The sequence below is a fragment of the Agelaius phoeniceus genome, chromosome 3, assembly GCF_051311805.1.
Source record: "Agelaius phoeniceus isolate bAgePho1 chromosome 3, bAgePho1.hap1, whole genome shotgun sequence".
In the NCBI taxonomy this organism is placed as follows: domain Eukaryota; kingdom Metazoa; phylum Chordata; class Aves; order Passeriformes; family Icteridae; genus Agelaius; species Agelaius phoeniceus.
In genome coordinates, this window is record NC_135267.1 from 57,504,644 (window position 1) to 57,525,379 (window position 20,736).

The window sequence follows — 20,736 nt, forward strand, 5'->3', positions numbered from 1 at the left end:
GTGAGAGGAGGTGCAGCATATTATGGCCTGGCATAGGGATCCACATGTGAGCGCAGGAGCACTTGAGAGCTGCAGTTGTATCTGGAAATAAACACTTTCAAAAGATTTCTACAGTTTAACAAGTGGTTGGAGTAGAAGAGAAAAGGGAAAGTCAAAGCTGTATCTCCTTAGGCAAGGAGGGCTTTCATTGGCAGAGATTATTTGGAAGGCCTGGATCCAGTAGGCAAGTTTCAGGTTGTGTTTTTGCCAAGAGAACAGCAGATTTCTGACTTACGCCTAAGGATTTATGAAGCTGAGAATGGACACTCTCCTTGGTATATACTTGTACAGCACTTTGCATGGAATGATGTCAAAATTTTCTAGGATAATTATTTGATATCAAAATTTTATAATAACCATGCTAAAACAGAGTTAGTGATTTGCTGAAGGATGTGACCTTAAGCATCTCTTTAAAAATGGGGCAAATTGCTGCTGCTTATCTGGGTGCCAGTAGAGTATAGCTTTAAACCCAACTGAACTGGAAGAGATTTGGCCAGAATTTGGCCAGTGTATCACTTCTGCATTTAAAATATAGAGATTTCCCAGGAGAATATTCCAGGCCTTGCTGTTGTCTACCTGTGGCTGTTTCTCTCTGGCTTTTGATATATTGGTTATTCTACTGGGCTAACATAGAAAGAGAATAAAAACTACACTACACCTGTGTTAGGTTTCAGGAAAGCTGTGCTGCCTTCCAGCAGTAAGATCACCTCTCACTTTTCCACTCATTTGCTCATCTGCATTGTACTTCATGAAACCAGTCCACTTCTATTTTTAATTACTTACTGCAGTAGCAAATTGTGAACATTGGCATTGGAGCTGTTACATTATGACTTGTGTGGATGATGATGGTTTTTGCAGCTGAGCACCAGTTGACAGATAAGGTTTTCTACAATGCTGAGCTCTTAAGTGAGCATTTATGGATGTGACAGGACATCTGTTAGGAGATGTCATCATCTCTTAAAAGTTTATGAGGTACATTCTTATTCCCTGTGAACAGTGTGTATTCTTTGTTCCATTGCATTCCAGTTATTCTTGCTGGTTGAAGGATGATTAAGCTGGAGTTTTTCTAGCTCCAGGCATTTATATTTTATTCATTTCTCCCAGGTCAATCCAGAGGGCAAGGATTCCCAGATTAATGCTGTGACTCAAAAGTGCAACTGTTTAGAAGAAGAATAAAATTCCTTTGTGAGCTTAGAAGACGGAGAATGTGATTTCCAAGTGCAAAAATCAAAACAAATCCACACTTGATGATCATATTTGGCCATTTTTTTGTGACATTGCAAATGACAGCTGTCAGGGAAGCCTCATTAACCTTCTCTAGAAGGTGCACTTTTCTAGAAAGGGCTCAGAAGCTTTTTACTGCTCAGTGTCTGCTTGTCTGCTCATTAAACAAAAAAGCTTTGTCACCATTAACATCCATAATGGCATTCCCAAATTCACTCCTAAATATTCTCTTGTCCACTTGTATTAATAGTGTATCTCTCATCACCTCCAGTTATCCTCTCCATTCACTCCCTCCTTGTCTGAGACATCTGAGTTGATTTTCCTACTGCCTTCTAGAGAGCATGGAACAGAAACTCCCTATGGAGTACGTGAGTTTTCCTTCATCAGCCACCAGCTACGGTTTCCAAGAAGAGATGTGTTCTCTTCCTCCATCACCACCCACATGAATTTCTCCTGGGACAAGTGTCCCCTATGAGAGAATGAGGGCTGAACTTAGACCTAAGGTTCCTACATAATATAGAAAAGTCTCTTTAAGCTAAAATATTGGTACCTAACATTAGCATTTCCACTTTTTCCTGAGGTCAGTTTTGTTTTAAGTCTGTGCAGGACAGCCATCCAATGAAAATAACTCCTTAAAATTTTGCTTGTTTTCTTGCTTATTTTTAAGGCTTCATGCATGCAAATTCCTGTCACAATGAATCTATCTGGCAGTCTATCTCTTTGTTTTCCAAGGTTTTATTAAAGTCACTTTGGTGTTTGCAGTTTTTTTCCCAAGAAATGAAATTATTTTCAACATGTGCTGAAACCTGACATTCCAAGACAGTATTAAATACATCTCTTCCACTAATGGACACTGAGCTTTTGGGGCTTTATTCCAGTTACTCTCCACTTGATCAAAACATTTCACTATTGGTCCTCCCAAGATATTTTTATCTAGTCTCCCAGGAGGCATTCCGATGGATGGACCAGTCTGGTACAGAAGTCCACAGACAGACAGTCTGGCTCCAGTTTAGTGCCTTCATCTTAACATAACTAAAGTAATTTGTATTTAGGTGTACAGAAGTTGTGTAGCTGGTCTTGATTCTTCTGCACACTAATGATATCTGGCTAACATCATACCTCTGCAGGCCAAAGAGTTGTTCTTTGTTCTGTGAATTATCTGGAGAAAACTTCCCAATTTTTTATTAATCCTTTTTTCCTCTATTGTGTGTGCTTGTGCAGAGTAGCACAAAATACAATTTTGACAAAAATTCAGTCTGCCTCTTACTAAGTTTTTCAATTTGCTGCGCTAAGTTCTGTATCAACTGCAAGTTTCTTGCTTTCTTTTCAACACTCAGTCCTTTGTGCCACTTGAATCAGTCTGTAACTTCTGCTTCAGGCTGAAAGACAGAAAATGATGATTGGCATATTCCTCCATATTGTGCAAACACTATAAAGCCACAAGACCCTTAAAAATCTGCTTTCTTGTCTATTTTTTTATGTGAAGGAAAGAACTTAACCTGGCAAGAGCTGGATGGAACATAATTTTTAATTCTTGTTAAACAGTTGCAATGCAAAATTTTGGCCAATTTATTAAGGGAAGAATTGTTCATATCTTGAGCATTCAATTCCAGCAATTCTCCCTAGCAGAAGCTGTACAGGGAGATCCCCGAGTGATTTTATGCTAAGCTGAAATGAATTTCCTTTGCTTTGCTTTATTTTATTCTACATACCATACCTAGCAATAGCCTTCTCATGCCTTTGTCAAAACAGGAATGTAGGAAATATAATTTTAATAGTAATAGTCAGGCATAACTGGTTACAAAAGTACTATTAATAAGAAAATCATAAGAGCTTTGTCACATTTACATTTTTCAACTATACTAGGCAAGGCAGGAAATTGTCATACATAGTTGGTAGTTTCTGTAAAAACAAATCGAATTATAACAGAAAACGTTACAGGAAATTTCTGCATTCAAGTCTGCTTTTACCCAGGAAGGGGTAAAAAAGAGCCCGAGAATGAAATGTCTGAGATTCCAGCTTTGGAAGCACTCCAGTGAATAACTTTTATAAATAATAATGAGTTACCACCTGTGCATAAAATTATTCACATGCTTTAGTGTTCATGGGATTGAGGTAAAAAAGTGTATTGCAAATACTCTCTTCTATATTGTATCTAGAGAAAAAAGATTTATAGTTTACAATGCACAGAAAATGCAAATGAAAGAGACAAACACATGCTTATATGTGATGACATTTTGATGAAAGCATTATGGCTTGATGAGGAATCTCGTGAGTCCTGAGTATTTTGCTGATTTGTGTTCTCAGTGCCTAACATGAGTTTTGCTAATCTGTTAATGGTGTTCCTTAATCATCCTCTTGGAAATCTGACCTTTGCACTTGGTGCTGCCTTCAGCCATGTGACTTTCAAGTCCAGTTAACATTACTACAGAAGACAGAATGGATAAAATTCTGTTCCAAATTGCATTTGTTTTTTGCTTCTGAAAGGTAGTCTAGATCAGTTCAAGGGTCTACATAAAAATATTTCCTTTCACTGCCAGAGAATTGGGTTTAACTTTGGATCATTACAACTTCTTGAACACTATTCTCCCCTTCAAGTATGAATTTTTCATGAGCAAGAGTCAAAGTATGTCAGTGTCTCAGATTTTACCATTAGTTATTAAGTGCTTGAATGCAGAAGTCATCTTTTATTTTGTCATTGCAAAGCCCTGGAGTAGTGAGTGTTTGATCCTGGTTGGGAAGCCTTTAATCCTAATGCTAACAAATGATCATTTGAGGTTTTGTGAGATTTTGTTGCTACATGCTGGTAAATATTTAGACTTTAAATCTCAAGAAGGGATTTCTGAAAATTTGCTCATGTCAGTCAGAGATTAAATGATGAAATATTTTTTTCATATTTTGATGAGAAGAGGACCGCATGTGTTTTAAAAGTCCACTGCAGTTGTGTTAAGCATAAAAAAGTTAATGGAACCCCACAAGCTCAGGCAGATGATTGAGTAAACAACCAAACTAATTACTAGGTGTCAGCAAAGCACCAGGGACTGTTACTCTAAACCAACTGTAAGGTAACACAAATCTGCTTTACCTCTCTTCTAGCAAACCCAGACAATTTGAATTCATTACCTTGCCTTAGCTGTATGCTTAATGCTCTCAGACAGTGTTATTGCAGATCAGGAGATTTGTGGTGTCTTGCTGAGGCAGAGAAATTTGAGAGTGTGAAAGACGACCTACAAACAAATGCCACATTTTGAATGAATCTTATCCAGGGACAGGATTCCTGTGTTTCATCAGCAATGAAGGGATCTGTAGCAAACAACAAACTTATATATGCTTTTCACAGGAATATGTTCCTGCATACATCTTTTATAAAAAGTGCTGTCCCTATTTCCAGTCTTCTTTATACTTGTTTATGTTTATGTTTATGGCCACCAGATTTTTTCCTGTCAGTTCAGGCAGTTTGCAAATTGCTCAGCTTTAAAAAATTTGATTTTTTAACATCCACAGCTCTCTGAGTTTTCTCACAAACAGAGGTTCAGCAGTGTCTTATTACAGCATTATATTAAAATAGCTTAATACTGAAAGGATTTCAGGGAAATTTCTTACAGTGTTAATTTTTCAAAACCCTTTATATACATAAATTTTTTAAGTAATTCTTATATAACTTAGAGGTATGTAATAGCTAATCTTGTTTTTTGTTTTTTAAGGATCCACCCATGGCAGTGACCCTTGGACTACGAATGGAAGAAATGATTTTTAATCTTGCTGACACACATTTATTTTTTAATGATTTAGAGGTAAGAATCAAAGGAATGCTAGTACCAGTTCCTGATTTTTAACTTAGTGGCTTTGTTGTGCATTAGTGTTTATTGTGTGTGACATTTCTGACTATGTAGTTTTTGGGTTTGTCGTACTCTAATCAGAGAGGTTATCCAGTGGCACTGACTTCCAATGGCACCAGAGTCCTTCTGTGAAACTCAGTGAGAGAGAGAATCTGCAAACTACCCATTCCTTTCTTTGTACATCTTTTTTGGTTTCCATTTGTGTAAAGCTGTCTGCTGTCATTTCCAGGATGGTAACATACATGCCTCACGTTCTTCTCTTGAGGTTCTCCATATTCATTTGCTTTCAGTGGGTGCCCTCATCTGACTAGAAGAGACTATTCTTCTCTTGAGCAGCCTTTTGGCTACAAGCCCCTGTACTTGTTGTTAAAAATGTAGAATATTCTTCATTTACCTCAAAGAATGCAGCATCAGAGAGCTGGGACTGTGATAGATGTTCTGATCAGTGATCTCTTCCCAAGGTAACCAGGCAATCAATGTATTGTCACAATATAGCCAGGGAATATAATTTGGCAATTGGTCAGAAAAAGGAGAGACCTCTTCCTAGGAAGTGCCCTCTGTGGGCAGCTCACCTGTCAAAGGACATGGATGGACTCTCACAGAGAAAGTGGTCTGGGAAGCAGGCTTGTAGCTGAGCTTCACAGGCTTTTTATTTTACTCTTAGTGTCTGCTCTGTTAACATGGACATTGACAGCCTACAACCACGTGTGTCAAGACACAGAGTGAAAAACAGTTTTCAAATTAACCCAGGGGTTTTACAGACCTTCTGCTGGTCTAAACAGGTCGTTGTCTTACTAAGAGTAGACCCCAGACTTCACTCCATGGGCAGACACTTGCCATGAATGGGAGCTGGAAGACTTTGAGGTTTTGTTTTGAAACGTAGAGAAAGGTCTCTGGTGACTGAATAGGCAAAATAAAGATAAGTGAAATTTTTCCATCCACTGGGATGTTGATTTTGTCTTCTGTTCCTTCATCAAGAAGGTAGTAAGAAAAACAGAAGGTACCAGTTTGTGGTTGTCTTCATCATCCCTTGCAGATCTCATTTATTCTTAGCTCTTTTTAAGTCAAGAAATTGGAATCTACTTCACCCTACACCTGAACTGCACTTCCTCCTTGCAGCAGCAGAAACCAAAGAAAGTAAAGCCCTGGACATGCCTTTCTCAGTGTGTGCTTTATTGCAGTTCTAGAGAGGCATCTCTTGACAATGTAAGTACATTCAGTGAATGTCTCCTTCTGGTGCCCTGTACCAGGGAGAGGTTCCAAATAAATTTTTCAAAGCATCTCATAAGTTTCTTTTTAGCAGACCTTTGCCCCTGCATGTTCAGAGTTTATGTGGCATGAACGAAATTTAAGCCATTCTGTAGAATCTGTTCTTCAATGTTGTGCTGAGTTCAAGTGGAAGAGTTCAGCAAAATGGGGCTTTGCCCTCTTTCCATACCTCTTTATTCTACTTATGGCCTCTGAACCTTCATTCCTTTCTCTCATTATTTATTTTGTCTGTAGATCACAAGTTCGGCTGTCATAGGAGGATCATTATATTTTGGCTAATCTTCATAGGATGGTTTTAATACCCCTGTCCAAAAACTCATATCCCAGCTCATTCCAGAGCTTGAACAGTTCCCAGCTTTAGATAAATAAATAAATAGTACTTGGGAACTGTCTCAGAGAGTCTTGTAAATCAATCCGTTTGATTTGATTAAAAGCAATTTATATATATATATTTAATAATCTCAATTTCTACAAGATATTTTGTACTTTATGGCCTAGAATTCATCTTGGCCTCAAAACCAACTCTCTTACAAAATTACCAAAATGCCAAAGTTTGTGTGCTGAAATGAGTTGTACGCACACATTTCTCTGTGTGTGAGAAGACCAGGAATTTTCTATCTTCTTAGCAAAAAGGATAAAGTGCCCAAGCATGTAGAGGCAACCTTTAATATGCTGATGGATAAACCTGTCTGTTTAAATCTGTTTGCAGAGCACATGGCCATTACTGAATATTTAAATGCATCTGCATGATGAGAATTCTGAGAATTCCCAGAGTCTGACTTGGGTTCTCTCCCTCATCTCCCCTCCTCTCCCCAGTCTCTTTCTCTGTCTTCCTCTCTCTGTCCTCCCCCAGGGGAGCAGAAATGAGTGCTGAGCTGCTGATGATTGTGGCCATCAAGACACGAGACCTTCAGTTCTCACTGGAGGAAATGAGACAGGCCTTTACTTGCTAGGCAGACAGATTGCTTATCTGTTCATCATGTCACTTTTTCAGTGGTGAGCCCTCAGGTCCCACGCCTTCTGTCTTGCTTTCATCTTCAGCCCACAGTAAACCTCGTGGCTCTGGACATGACAACTGCGAAGTACTACTGAACCTGTGTACCTGTAATATTTACTCCAGTCCCTACATCTCTAAACTTTCTTTTTTTCCTGTCTTTCTTGGTTACAAACACTGGGTAGCAGGTTCTAGGAATAATAACCAAGTTATTGAAGTTACCACATACAAAAATAAAGTTTTCCTTTCTCTATGCAAATCCGTGTCACTGCAGCGACTGCTGGTGCAGAAATTCCGATCTGCTGAGACACTCCCTGCTGACCCAGTAACCCATGTTCTAATCAGCCAAGCTGCACTTTTATTTCAGGCTAGGCTGTTCTCCAGCTACTGCATTCTCAGGGTATAAATTTTAGTTAGCTTGAGAAGTATCACTCGGGAGGGCAGTTGGTGTTTTGCCATGAAAATTGGAGTCTGGTGTTCCAGAAAGTTCACGTGCCTAAACAAGGCTTAGGGATGGGACTCAGATTTATAGTAATGGCCAAACTAAGGCATTCTCTTTTCAACCAGGTAAGGAATAAAATTGAGTTTTTCTTCATATCTCAGTATTAATTCTAAGACAGCATTTAGAAATGTTGATAAGGCCTATTACACACACTAAAAAAACAATTTCTGCAAATTGCAAGTAGTAATTCAGACATGAATCTTCCAACTCCATTATTCCACTCCACTCTCAGGTCAATGAAAAGAAAAAGTATTCATTTCAAACACACTGAATTATATTTCAATTTTTATCATTATCCTATCATATTTTAGAGATTTTGTCCTTTTTTTTTCTCTCACTAGAAATAGAAATGAGAAATTAAAAATAAGATTTAGGTAAGTCTCAGAATTTGGGAGGCAGGTAAGACTAGTTTTAAGAGAGACTGAAGCATATATATTAAAAGGGCTTTTTGGCATAGCCTAAGAAAGCATAGTGCAGTTTTGTGTTCAGCGTGGTAAGTCAGTGTTTTTACTGGATAATGAAATTATTGTCTGGTCCAAGATGACAAGTTTTATGGATGATGTATTGATTCTTTAATCTCAAATTTTCAGGTTCTAAAAATTGCTGCAAAGAATTGACTGCATTCAGATATAATTTTAATTAGTATTGCTTCAAACAAAAGCTAGATACTATACTTAGATTCCTTTCCTGTATTTGCTCTAATAGGAAATGTATTTTTCTGTTTCTTAGTGTTGTCGTTGCACTGACAGCCACTGTGACTTGAGCTTAACCAGTACTGTAGCTGATGTGAAAAGTATTTTACCTTAATATTTAAGTTGACAAAGAGCTTGCTTTCTTTCCCATAACTCTTTGGTGTCATTTAAAGGCAAACTCAGACATAGTGTTGTGCCACCAGTTTCCTGTTTCTTTTGAGAAAAGTAGAGAACTGTCTCAAATCTGCTCAAACAATCTGCTTTTTTTTTGTTTTAATAGCAAGATTTTTCCATACAATGTAAGTGTACCTGTAAAAGGTAAATGTTTTAGTTGAAGTAGATAAGTAAACAAGAAAACAAAGTAAAAAAAAAAAAAATGAGTGATGGTCACATGAGCTTGTTTGCTGGTCAGAAAATGTGCATTGTCAGCATGTACAGAGGAGATGACCCATAGATCCAGAGGAGAAGAGGAAGGGGGAAAAAGAGGAAGTTGGAGAGTGCTGTTGGGTTTGATCTCCTATATAACTTATATGTTAACTCCTATATTAACAACCTCCTTGCAGGGACAAGGGGATGAGTAATCAGAAAACTGCATGGCCCCCTCATCCTGTTTCTGGAGTCAGTAACAGAATCACAATGAGCCAACTGTGAGACAAAAAAATTAAACAGCTGAGCCTTTGCCGCCCACTCATTTAACTTAATAATGAAATTATCAGCAGAACAGTTACCTAGAATTTTCAAGGCTGGAACAATGTAGCTGAAAGACTTAACAAAACCCAAACATCAGCAGACACTCCTTATCCATCAAGGCTTTTGTGTGCTTTCCATTTAATTAGTATACCTTTATATCCACAAGATATTTAAACTTGTAAACTTAATACTTTTATGAATTCCAAGGAAATCTGTGAATGTGATTAGGAAGCCAGATATTGCCCAGGTGTTGCAAAATACAGAGTCAGAATTTTTCCCAGCAGGTTTTTTTTCTGATTTTTGAGTTCCTATCCTACACTGGGTGAAGCATAGTTCCATTTTTTTTCTGGAGTGTAAATGATGAATAAAGATAAAGAAATTAATCTTTTATTTCAGCTGCCATATTCCCTTTACTTTCTTCATCTGCTATTTACATCCAAAAATATCTTTAAAATATTCTACAGCTCAAGATAATCTCCTCAGACTGATCTAAAAAATTTTCTTTCTCCAGTGAGGGGAAGAATGCTTCATTCCTGTTCCTTGAACACAGCTCTATTATGCTATCTTAATGGAATAAGCCACATAAGCAGAGCTTGGTAACCCTTTCTTTTAGCTTTGGCCCAATATTTTAGATTATAATTGCTTGTATGACGCAATGAAATTATGTATTTGAAAATTAAATTATTTGTTTTATACATAATTGCCTCTTTTTTTAACAGCTTAGTTCATTCGAGTAGAAGTCTCTCAAGTTTTTGCTCATTGCAAAGCAAACAAAGTAGAAAGATGAAATGATAATTCCCTAAATTCACACTCTAGGAACTTGTGGCTCACATATTTGGAAATCACTCCTCTGTTCAGATTTATCCTTTATCTGTACAATTTACCACTGTTATGAGAGAAAGACTGGAAACCTAGAAGGACATACCCATGCATGTCACAGAGAGCCTGAATTAAGTGCTGACTTAAAGGGACACTGAATTTCAGGTGTGTCTTTGGGTTAAGATGTTAGTTCCAGCAACTATTGAAAACAATTATATAACGCATGATAGCTTGGCTTATATATTTACTTTTGTTTTCACCACAATTTCTTATCTTTGTGCTCTAACCACTGTGCAGATAAGGATATTTGATAGCTGTCCAATTGTAAAACCATCTTGGAGAGGAATTCATATTTCCAATGTACCTCAGTTAGCTTGAGTTCTTTCCATCCCTTCCAAAGCCAGGAAATAATCAAGTTCTGTAGGATTGCTGATTATATGTGATTTTCCAGCCAAAGGCACTCACATAAATTTAAATAAGAACCTGATAAGTGTTCAAACTACTTAACATAAGTTTTGTGCCTGTTGAGGTTCACCATCAATTGCTTATAGGGAGTGAGAAAATAAGGTTTATGTGATTTTTCAAGTATTGGTACACTAGGAAGGCTGTAAATGAGACTTACAATTTTGGTGGCTTTACAATTAAGATAATTTTACTCCTAAAAATCACCCCAAAATTGTATATTGTTTTTTTAAAAGGTCTGTTTTAACTGGTGATTCACACTCTGTAGAAGTTGAAGTTTACTCTTTCAAAGGTGTTCATGGCAAAGGAAACTGTGGGTGTGCACAGGCTGCCACCTTCTGGTGCAGCCAGTGGCCTGCACTGCTTGTTTCTTCATCCATACTGAGCCTGTGGTGAGCAGAGAGTCGTTTGGGTTGGAAAATACCTCTAATATCCCCTCGTCCAACCATTAGCCCAGCCCACCGTGCTCGCCACTAAAGCGTGTCCCCAAGTGCCACATCCACACAACTTTTAGACACTTCCAGGAATGATGATTGCACTCTCTCATAAGATAAATTTGTCATTTGGGTTTGCTTTCTTTCTAACAGGAATGTGATCAAGTTCATATAGATGATGTTTCTTCAGATGATAATGGACAAGACCTAAGGTAAGATACAGAAAAATTTTTTTCTTTTTTTTTTAAGATGAAATAATTTGAGCATTTACAGGAATACATTGTATTTATTTTTACTGTATTTTGGGTGTTTGCAGTACCTACAGTTTTGCAACTGATGGCTTCCATGCAGCTGCAAGTAGTGCAAACCTTTGTCTGCCAACAGGTGTAAGAGGAGGGGTGGACTGGATGAGGAAGCTGGCTTTCCGTTACAGAAGAGTAAAAGAGTTGTATAATACTTACAAGAACAACATAGGAGGTGAGTTCAATTATCAAAACCAGCTTTGAATGCTGATCAGTCTAAGCTGCATGGTGATGAGCTGCCACCCAGGGAAGGAGCCTGGCAAGCCACAGAGGGAATGGAGAGTGATATGACTGAACCAATGGCTGTTGAAAGCTACTGACTGTAAAGGCAAAGCCACATGCTGTTCTGCAGGGGAAATGCAGTTGGGGAAACAAAGCAAGCTCCCATTTAGCTTCCACAGAGCTCGTTTTCCTCCCTCAGAGCCAGCTAGTCTTACCTTACTGATTTGTTGAACCACTTAGACTACCTCAGATTTGCTGTTGTTCTAAGAAAGATTTTGTGTAGTTTCACAGCACAAATTGGTTGTGGATGGCCATTTCCATCCTACATTTTCATGATCTGGTTGGATCATGAAACATAACAACACTGTCGCCTAAACTTTCTGCTGGGTACCTACTAGTCTGTTTTCACCAGAGGATGCAAGAAAATTCTATCACTGCCATGCCAGTAGCTCCTTTTGTTGACTATGTAGCTTACACAATTTTGTCTCCAATAAGTCCAAATCTCATTTGGGGACAACAACTTTGCTGTTACTGTTTTAATTCATGGACTCACATATGTCTGCACCAGCAAATTGTAGGCAATCGGGCAGCAGAGCCAAAAGAATCTGTCCTGGATAGTCCTGTGTGCCTTGCAGAGACAGACAGCCTTCTTCTGAGGAGGGAAATGTGCCGACTGACCCCCTCAACAATAGACTGTGGGAACAGAGAATACTTGAAAGTCTTCAATAATTGCTACAGTCACGTATTTTCACTCTCAGAAGTTCAGTCTTTCCTTACCACAGGGTGAAGCAATAGGACCAAAGTGTGGTAGTAGAGGACTGACTTTCACTTGCTCTACTTTGCCTTTCATTGGTGTTGTGAATAGAGTTGTTATATACTAATAATTCTTGAAACAGTGTTAACCAAAAGTTTACTGGGTTTTCTTGTATCTCCTGGTGCATCTAAGATTCTGAAGCTGCTGCATTTCATAAAAACTTTAACAGTGATAAGAGAACAAGTCCAAGAGCATAGCACAGGGAGACACACTGAGAGGAACAAAACATTGCAAATAGAGTGCAGATATGTGGTGCACTGGATTAAAAAAGGTTTTATTGTCTCCCACATATCCTGCATCTGAAATATAAGCCATCCGTAATGGGCAGGTTTCTTCAGTTGTCCTCCACATCTTAGCCTTTTTAATGATTTTTGTAGCTTATCTGTATTTGTTTATTTCAAAAGAGCTGCTAGAAATTATCAGAAGGCAAGATTAATCCATATATTTTTAGATTCTTTCACTTCTGATTTTTGAAGACAGTCATCATCACGTGCAGGGTGCGAAAGAGAAGAGGGAAACTAAAGGTCAGGAAACCTATTTCCCTGCTCTTCCAAATCTACACTTAAAATATGTTGGTTCCAGCAAATTCATGTCTCAACATTCAATAGGCTGGGTATTTTTAAATGTCTGACAATTTATACCCAAAAATAGATTTTTGAGGACTAACTTTTAAGGACCAACTGAGATACGAGAACATAAGATGTGCAGCCATTTCAGTCTCTAAATGCTGTAAAAGGAACCAATTACAACAGGACATGAAGAGCAAGTCATCAGCAAACAAATGTATTTCTGTATGTGTACTATCTGCAGAGTCATAAGTAGGTCAGTTTTAAACAGTTTTTTCTAAAGTATCTTCTTTTGTGACCATCTTCACCTCTGATCCCAATGACATGGATCTCCTTGTCACTGCCTGTGATAATTTCAGAATAAGGTATGTGGGAGGAGCTGGTTTAAAAATATGTTTCTGAAAGGAATACTTTGAAATGCAGCCTGATACATAAAGAAATGCAACTAATTACTATTATTATCTGAAATACTATTTGCCATTCCTTGACATAGTGAAGGACAAATAAAATCTATGATTTCCTGATCATTGAAGACAATAGATTTTCTCTTTGATATTTTTTTCAAGTTGTAATGGAATTTAAAATAGAAACAATGACCATAAATGCTATCTGATACAGAATTTAATTCTATTTTTCTCACTTTTCTTACATTAAAGGACTCCTGGGTCCGGCTAAAAGAGATGCATGGTTGCAATTAAGAGCAGAGATTGAAGCTCTGACAGACTCCTGGCTAACAAATGCACTTAAATCATTATCAATTATCAGCACAAGGTATGTATCTGGGTCTGCTGTAAAATAAGTTTCTAGACATGTAATGGATATATTTGACATTTTAGATTAAAATAAATTAGTGCCTTTAAAGAACAGAAAAGGTCTACTATGACTTTTGAGTAGGACACAGGAAAAGTGGAAAGTGGCTTAATTTATCCTGATTCCAGCATTTACTAAAGATAGTATGAAATGTCTTCTCAAATGTGTGTACATTTAAAATGTATTGTAGAATTCTGAGGCAGCTTTTAATTTATTACCTTGTGGACAGCATTCCCTGAACTCCACAGCTCTCTGTTCTGTCCTTCAGTGTTTGTGCCTGTTTGCAGTGCTACCTAAATACTCCACAGATACCAGAACATAAGAGCATTTTTCTTCTGTCCTTCCAAGCAAACCAGTTTATCTTAGTATAAATCTTAAGTTTTCACAAGAGTAAAAATCTCTTTTTAACTAAAAGTCTGAGTTCCCAATATTGAGACATAAAACGTATTGTTCCTCTGAAACAATAAAACTGTGAACCCTGCTGCTGCTTAGTAAGCCATGCAATATGTATCTTACCAGAAATCCTAAAAAAAAATAGTTTTAAACCACAAAAAAGAGCAACATTAAGTCATCTTGCTTCCTGATCATGTCTGGAAAAAGACTCAGTGTCAAGTGGAAAGAACAAACTTGGAAAGACACAAAAACAATTTCAACATAACAACTTTTACAATATGCTTATCTCTTAATTGTTTATTTAACAATGTGTGAAGCACTTCACGAGGAAAAAAGTAAAAAATTTGTGTAAGCTGTTGTGTTTAGCTCTGCATTTCTTTCTGAATTGTTACTCTTCAGAGAGAATTTTGCAGTTGAGCATTGGTGGACAAGTCTGGAAGACTGTTATCCTTCACTCAGGATTGTTAAATAGTAGTCTTTTGTCATGTCTTCAAGTAACTGTACAACTGTAAACCTTCAGAAGCTACCTGTGAGTCAGCTAAACATTACTGATGTGTTATAACAGGAAATTGAGATACATAAAGGTGAAAATAGCAGCCTAGGGCCTTGCTTGGAATTTGTGGAAATGCCAGGAGGAAAACTCACGAGCATTTACTTTCAGCTCCATGTCCACATCATGGTCATGCTCATGTTCCAGCCTGTGAGTGCCTGAAGTAGCTCAGCTCTGAGTTCTCTGGCCTGCACAACTTCTCCATTCAAGTTTTCATCCTCACCACTCAGTGCTAGCTTATTAACATGGTCATTCTTATCTCTCCCTCTCTTCAGAGATATTCTTACTCTTGAAACTTGAAGAAAGCAATGCCATTGTGGAACAAAGTGTAGATAAAAGATAGATAAAAGAGTAACAAATCATGTTTCTGTATTATCTAAACTCTTTTATTTTGCTGGTAGCTACTGACAATTAATTGCCAGCATGAAAATTATGCTTTCAAAGCATTTAAACAACTTGTTTTGGAGGTTGTTTATGGTCTTAAATATCTGTATTTATCTATATTAAATATCTGTATTTTACTAGACTCATCTTCAAAGACCTGGTTTTCATAAACCAGTATGGAATATTTCCTACAAATCAGGCCTATATATTTTAAAGGCTTTCACCAGGGATTTTATGTACATTTTCTGAAAGAGATGATGCTGAGCAGCTGTAATGGGTGAATGGAAGTAAATGTTGAGGGATCCTTAATATGATCTCCACAGCTGGTTCACCTCATCAACATTTGGGTACTGTTTTAAAACTATTTAAACTTAAACTGTTTCTCTTATTTTAGGAGTAATTGTGTAAACGTGTTGGTAACAACAACCCAGCTTATCCCAGCACTTGCAAAAGTTCTACTATACAGCTTAGGTGGAGCTTTTCCTATTGAAAATATATACAGTGCAACCAAAATAGGTAAGAAAATTATTCTTTCATCCATTCTGACTACAATGCATTACTTTTTTTTTTTTTCCCAGTAATGGATGTATTCCAAAACACTTCCCTGACATCTAGCAGTTTTAGTTAAAAGATTTAGGCATTGCATGTGTTCAGATGTGTTTATGTCAAAGAATTCCAAATTCACCTTATTTTCAATGATGCCTGAAGGAGTAGAGATGCTGATTAAAAGCCTCAGAAACTCCCCAGTATAGTGCAGAAAACAAAGAACTTGCAGAAAAAGAATGAAGAAAAGTTTTTTGTGAATTCAAATCTGAGCAGAAATTCTGTTAAATTAGCCTCTGCTCTGACCTTCAGCTCTATGCAAGCCAGGCCACAGCTTCACAAACCTTTTCCTGAGGCATAGTCTGTCAGTGATGGGAATGGTAGCTGTTCCTGACAGAGCCTGTGCTGCTGGATAACAAAAGGGCACTTCCCCATTCTGTTCACAACCGTGTGCCTTTTGTGCATTATGGTTTGGAAATCTATGGCTTCTGGAAATGGCATGCAAAACTGTAAACCAAGAAAAGCTGTCATTCCTGTGAAATGTGATGCAGCATGCAATGACTGATAATTTTGCAGATTTTACCAATCATCAGTTCAGGAATGCTTCATTTCTATAGTTATGACAACCTTTATAGCATGGAATGTGTCACTTCATTGACAAAAGCATTGCAATATGTTTCATAAATGATTTTCACAAGGGAAAAAGCAGTGCATATTCTAGCAGTCAGGCAGAACTATTACCTCAATCATCATTTAATTTTTTCATTACTACATCACTCATTGCAGATACATTAGAATTAAAATTTCTACTTTCCTTGTAAGAATATTATTACAATCATAAGGAAATATTTAATTCAATTATTCATTTGCTAACCTATTCATTTTTGCAGTGCTGCTAATTCCTTTGTTTTAGTGGCTTTCATGTAATGACTAAGAGATCTAGTTTTACCTGAAACATCTTGGTGTTATTAAGGGAATCCATTGCTTCTTACCAGATTCAGCTCAAAAACCCAAGGCTGGGAACTTCTTAAAAGTAGTAGTAGCAATGTCTTACCACTGCAAAAATCCTCTGTAAGGCTTCACCATAACTCACTTGATAGCTTGAATAAACAGTGCATTGTTTTTCAGGCAAAGAGAGCTGTTTTGAGCGTATAGTGTCCAGATTTGGCACTAACATAACTTATGTTGTGATTGGAGATGGCCGAGATGAGGAACATGCAGCTAATCAGGTAACTTCACTCTGAACTCTTATCTCATTTATCTTCCAGGAAAAGAAAGTTGCTTTGAACGAATAATGCAAAGGTTTGGCAGAAAAGTAGTATATGTTGTAATTGGGGATGGTGTAGAAGAAGAACAGGCAGCAAAAAAGGTAACCTGTCTTCTGAAATGTTGGTGTGATACATAGCTACTAATGCAAGCCTTTCTGTTTGCATTTCTGTCAGTGTTGCACAAAATGACCAATAATTTCAGTCCACAGATGCAAGCCAACAAGAGCATGATGAGATCAGCACTTAGAGTAAAACGAACCATTTGGATTCTAGCATTTGCTTCGCTTCACTTTGGAAAGAAAAAAAAAGAATTATTTTTTAAACAGATGGAAAAATAATGCAGAAAAAAATGTCTGACAAACTTCAAGCAAATTAAAAGATAAACAGAAGAGATAGAAAGGGTTATGATATGATGGTTGGGGGATGTTTTGGGAAATGGGGAATGTTTCAAGAGAAGTTTTACAGAGAATGTGGAAAACTTCCAAAGGACTGTCCAATTTTTTTTGCTAAGATAGATAAAGATCCATAGTTTACTGGGGCAAATATGATAAAAATATAATTTGCTTCAAGAAAGACATATCTGCTAAAGGAAAAAGAATACAATGTAGAGATTGTGCAACAAATCTGTGTTTCCAAAAAGAACTGTTTCCTAGTTTCCTCATTATGATAATTCAACTCTAATTTCAGCAGAGAAGTTCTTAATGTTCAGAAATATTAAATTAGTAATTTGTGCCATGCTTCCCAGTATAACCCATGGAAGTGTGCAGAAATTTAATTTTTTCCTCACAATGTCTGTACAGGACCAGTTATATAAATCTTGTTGTGCTAGATGCAGCAAAATTGAGCACTATCTTAGCATTGTAGTTGGAGTGGAAACAAAATGGAAATAACCAAAATGCTCATTCCAAATGGTTCCTTAATATAGGTACAGTACTGGTGATGGGTCCTTTATAATTTTTGCTAAACAGTGGTGGTTGGATTGTGGGCTTTCTGATTGGGCATGCTTTTTCCTTAACATTGGCTATTTTGCATGGATAGATGTAGAATTCAGAGAGATGGATGAATATAGCACATTTCAAATAGATCTAAACACAACATGGAAGTACGTGGTTTTTTTCTGTTCTGATGAATTATTGAAGGAGAATAGTGTGTATACCTGCATCTCTCACAGACATTGATGCTTTCTGAAACACAAATTATCTTTTCTTAAACTAGAAATGTGTTATTTTCTTATCCAAAGACATTTCTTTTTCTGCCTGGATGGAGAAAAAATCTAATTCAGCTCTGTTTTGAAGTGTTGAGTGAGAAGCATCTTTTCATGGAAGTGGTATAGTCCTTTAAATGATTGTTCAATATTTTGCAGTCAAATAAGTGGAGCATCAAATGATTTCCTATTAATGCTCCTTTGTACGGGCTTGCGTGCTAACAATAAGCAAGAAGCTCTTACTAAGTAACAGGCACTTTCCAAAGAAACTATTAAGAAAGGCCATCATCTAATTATTTTAACTTCAGTTGAGCTACTAAGCTCAGATCTATTTTGGTCTGACTTTTGTCAGTACTTGAACAGCAAAAATCAATCCAGAAACACAGTGGTGTAAGATAGGTGCTGGTAATCTCTAACTGTGCTTGTGTGTCATATCCTTGTGTGCCTCCCTGTGTCACAGTGTTCATCTCTCCTGACCTTTTCCCTCCTCTAACAAACACAGCACAACATGCCTTTCTGGAGGATATCCAGTCATTCGGACCTCTTGGCTCTCCATCAAGCACTGGAACTAGAGTATTTGTAACTGTGTTCTAAAGCTGGTGATCCTTTTATATGTATATATATATATATACACACACATACATATATATATATATATGTATACATATTTCAAGTACACTGAATTTTTATGTGTGATTCAATGCCTCTGGCTTTACACATATGAATTGTCTTAAGAAGGGAAGAAATATTTGGAATTAAAAATTCCAAATTGAAGAATTCAGATTGCTGAATGGAGTTAAAACATTAGTGCTACGTAAGAAAGCTCTATGGTCTTATATATGCAACGTTTTTAAATGAATTAAAACTGTGGAGGTTGCTGGTACACACCAAGTGAGCCCTGACAGGAGTGAACAAAGGACTCGAACTGGCAAAGCACCAAAACGCATTTTCCAGCCAACAAGGTGGTGTTCAACAACATTCCTCAAAATGGGATATATTCTCAGCACTGAGGTTTGAACCAGACTTTAGCCTACCTAACCCAAAAAATCTGAATTGGAATGCACTCAGACTGTATAATGACAATCCTGTCTAGACGTGTAATTTGTGTAAATTATTGATGAAAATAATTTACTGTGACTTTATTAGCAGCTGATTTTGGAAGTGGATGCAATTTTTCTTTCTTTTTTTTTTGGGGTGGGGGCAGGGGAGGGAAAGGGTTATATAATATTGTCTCTTTTATAAGTTTGGCAAACAGAATGTGCATATGATGTGTTGTGCCTTAAAGAGAAGACTGTGTTTGTGTGTTATAATGTAATTTTGGTTAAAAACTCTGTAGATAAACAAAAAACCTTTGTGATAATTTTTGACATGACCAAATTTGAAATTCAAAGAAATCAAAGAGCAGGGCTGCACCAAAGAATTTAAGTATTTGTTGCAGTAAGAAAAAATAATAAAGAAAAGTTTGTGTTTTTATTTGGATTCTGAATAATTCCACTGATTTTTTGAGAAAAGTTAAGAAAATATTGGGAGGTTGATACTGGGGACCGCTACTTGGAAAGGTAAAAGAAGATATAGGGCTTAACACCTTCAGCATCATTTCTTGATTCTCCAGCAAGAGAACTAAGAGCCATATTCATTAATTACCGAGTCCATTGATAGCCATACAATGAGTGCATCTGCTGTGTATAGCAGAGCAAAGTTCCACCCAGCAGACAAAGTGTTCAGGTGGCATAACTGGAAGGTGAAAATGTGGAGTTAATCCCAGATGGGGAATAAAACACAAGTTCATTAGGAATTAAAAATTACTAAAGAAGCTCTTATTTGTCAGATGTGGAAATGATGCTACATTTAGCATATTCAGGATCAACACAAGCTGCTGAAATTGCTGGCTTGATGACATCGGCCATTTCAGGAGAATAATCCACTTTGGTAAAGAAAATAGCACTTTGCTAGCTTTTGCATTCTGTTCCACATTTTTGTGTATTTTGTTTTGGGTCAGCATGATTTTTCTCATCCATTTTTGATTGCTCAACATAATTACACAGGGACAACCCTAAATGTTTTTGTATCAGAAGTTTCAATAGCATGTCAGGCATCTGAGGAGAGGATAAGGAGGTGATTTTCATGAAGAAACATTGAGAAATATATCACCTTAACTTCCATAATTTCTATTGAAAGTTATGGTCTGTACAGCAACAATTACCTTGCAAGTTTTGAACATGCTGCCATATGGAAAATGAGCAAGATCCATATTGCACACAGTGCCCTAAATGTTCCATGTGCAGCTTGAGCACTCTATAATAATAACAAGTGGCTCATCTCTCATGGCAGAAGGTGGAAACTACTTTTTCAATTTTTAACACTGTATGTGAAGACACCTGAGGCTGAATGTGCACTGTCTGTATGAAGAGGTATTTGCAAGAGAAGATGTTAAAGGCCAACTCCAGGATGTCTGCACGAGCACAGTAATCAGCACCGAGGTGAAAATCCTCTGTCTTTGTGCTCTGAATCCATCATATGCCATAGCTACCAGGCAGTAACTTTGTTCATTTAAACTTTGTTGAGGTTTTCAACAAAGTTACTTGGTAGGTGAGAGCCCAGAGCCGCTACAAGTCCAGGGTGAAACTCCTCTATAAATTCATAAAAATGGATTTCATTGCTGTCTTGGAATTGGATATACAAGTCACCACACAACAAACTAACAATAATTTTTTAT

The 20,736-nt window shown here is 37.2% G+C and overlaps 1 protein-coding gene across 4 annotated transcripts in view; it reads left to right on the top strand.

The window, feature by feature from the left end:
• The window catches only part of EYA4 (EYA transcriptional coactivator and phosphatase 4), a 140,621-nt gene extending 121,414 nt beyond the window's left edge, over positions 1 to 19,207 (top strand). For 2 of the 4 annotated variants that reach the window (XM_077175343.1, XM_077175346.1), the window contains 7 exons: positions 4,968 to 5,057; positions 11,118 to 11,176; positions 11,281 to 11,441; positions 13,525 to 13,639; positions 15,400 to 15,521; positions 16,817 to 16,917; positions 18,523 to 19,207. In XM_077175343.1, the coding sequence (XP_077031458.1) occupies positions 4,968 to 5,057; positions 11,118 to 11,176; positions 11,281 to 11,441; positions 13,525 to 13,639; positions 15,400 to 15,521; positions 16,817 to 16,917; positions 18,523 to 18,603 (729 nt within the window). In that variant the 3' untranslated portion in view covers positions 18,604 to 19,207. Of the gene's footprint in view, positions 1 to 4,967; positions 5,058 to 11,117; positions 11,177 to 11,280; positions 11,442 to 13,524; positions 13,640 to 15,399; positions 15,522 to 16,676; positions 16,778 to 16,816; positions 16,918 to 18,522 lie in introns of all 4 variants that reach the window. The other 2 variants (XM_077175344.1, XM_077175345.1) reach the window with 1 other exon arrangement.
• The last annotated feature ends 1,529 nt before the right edge of the window (positions 19,208 to 20,736 follow it).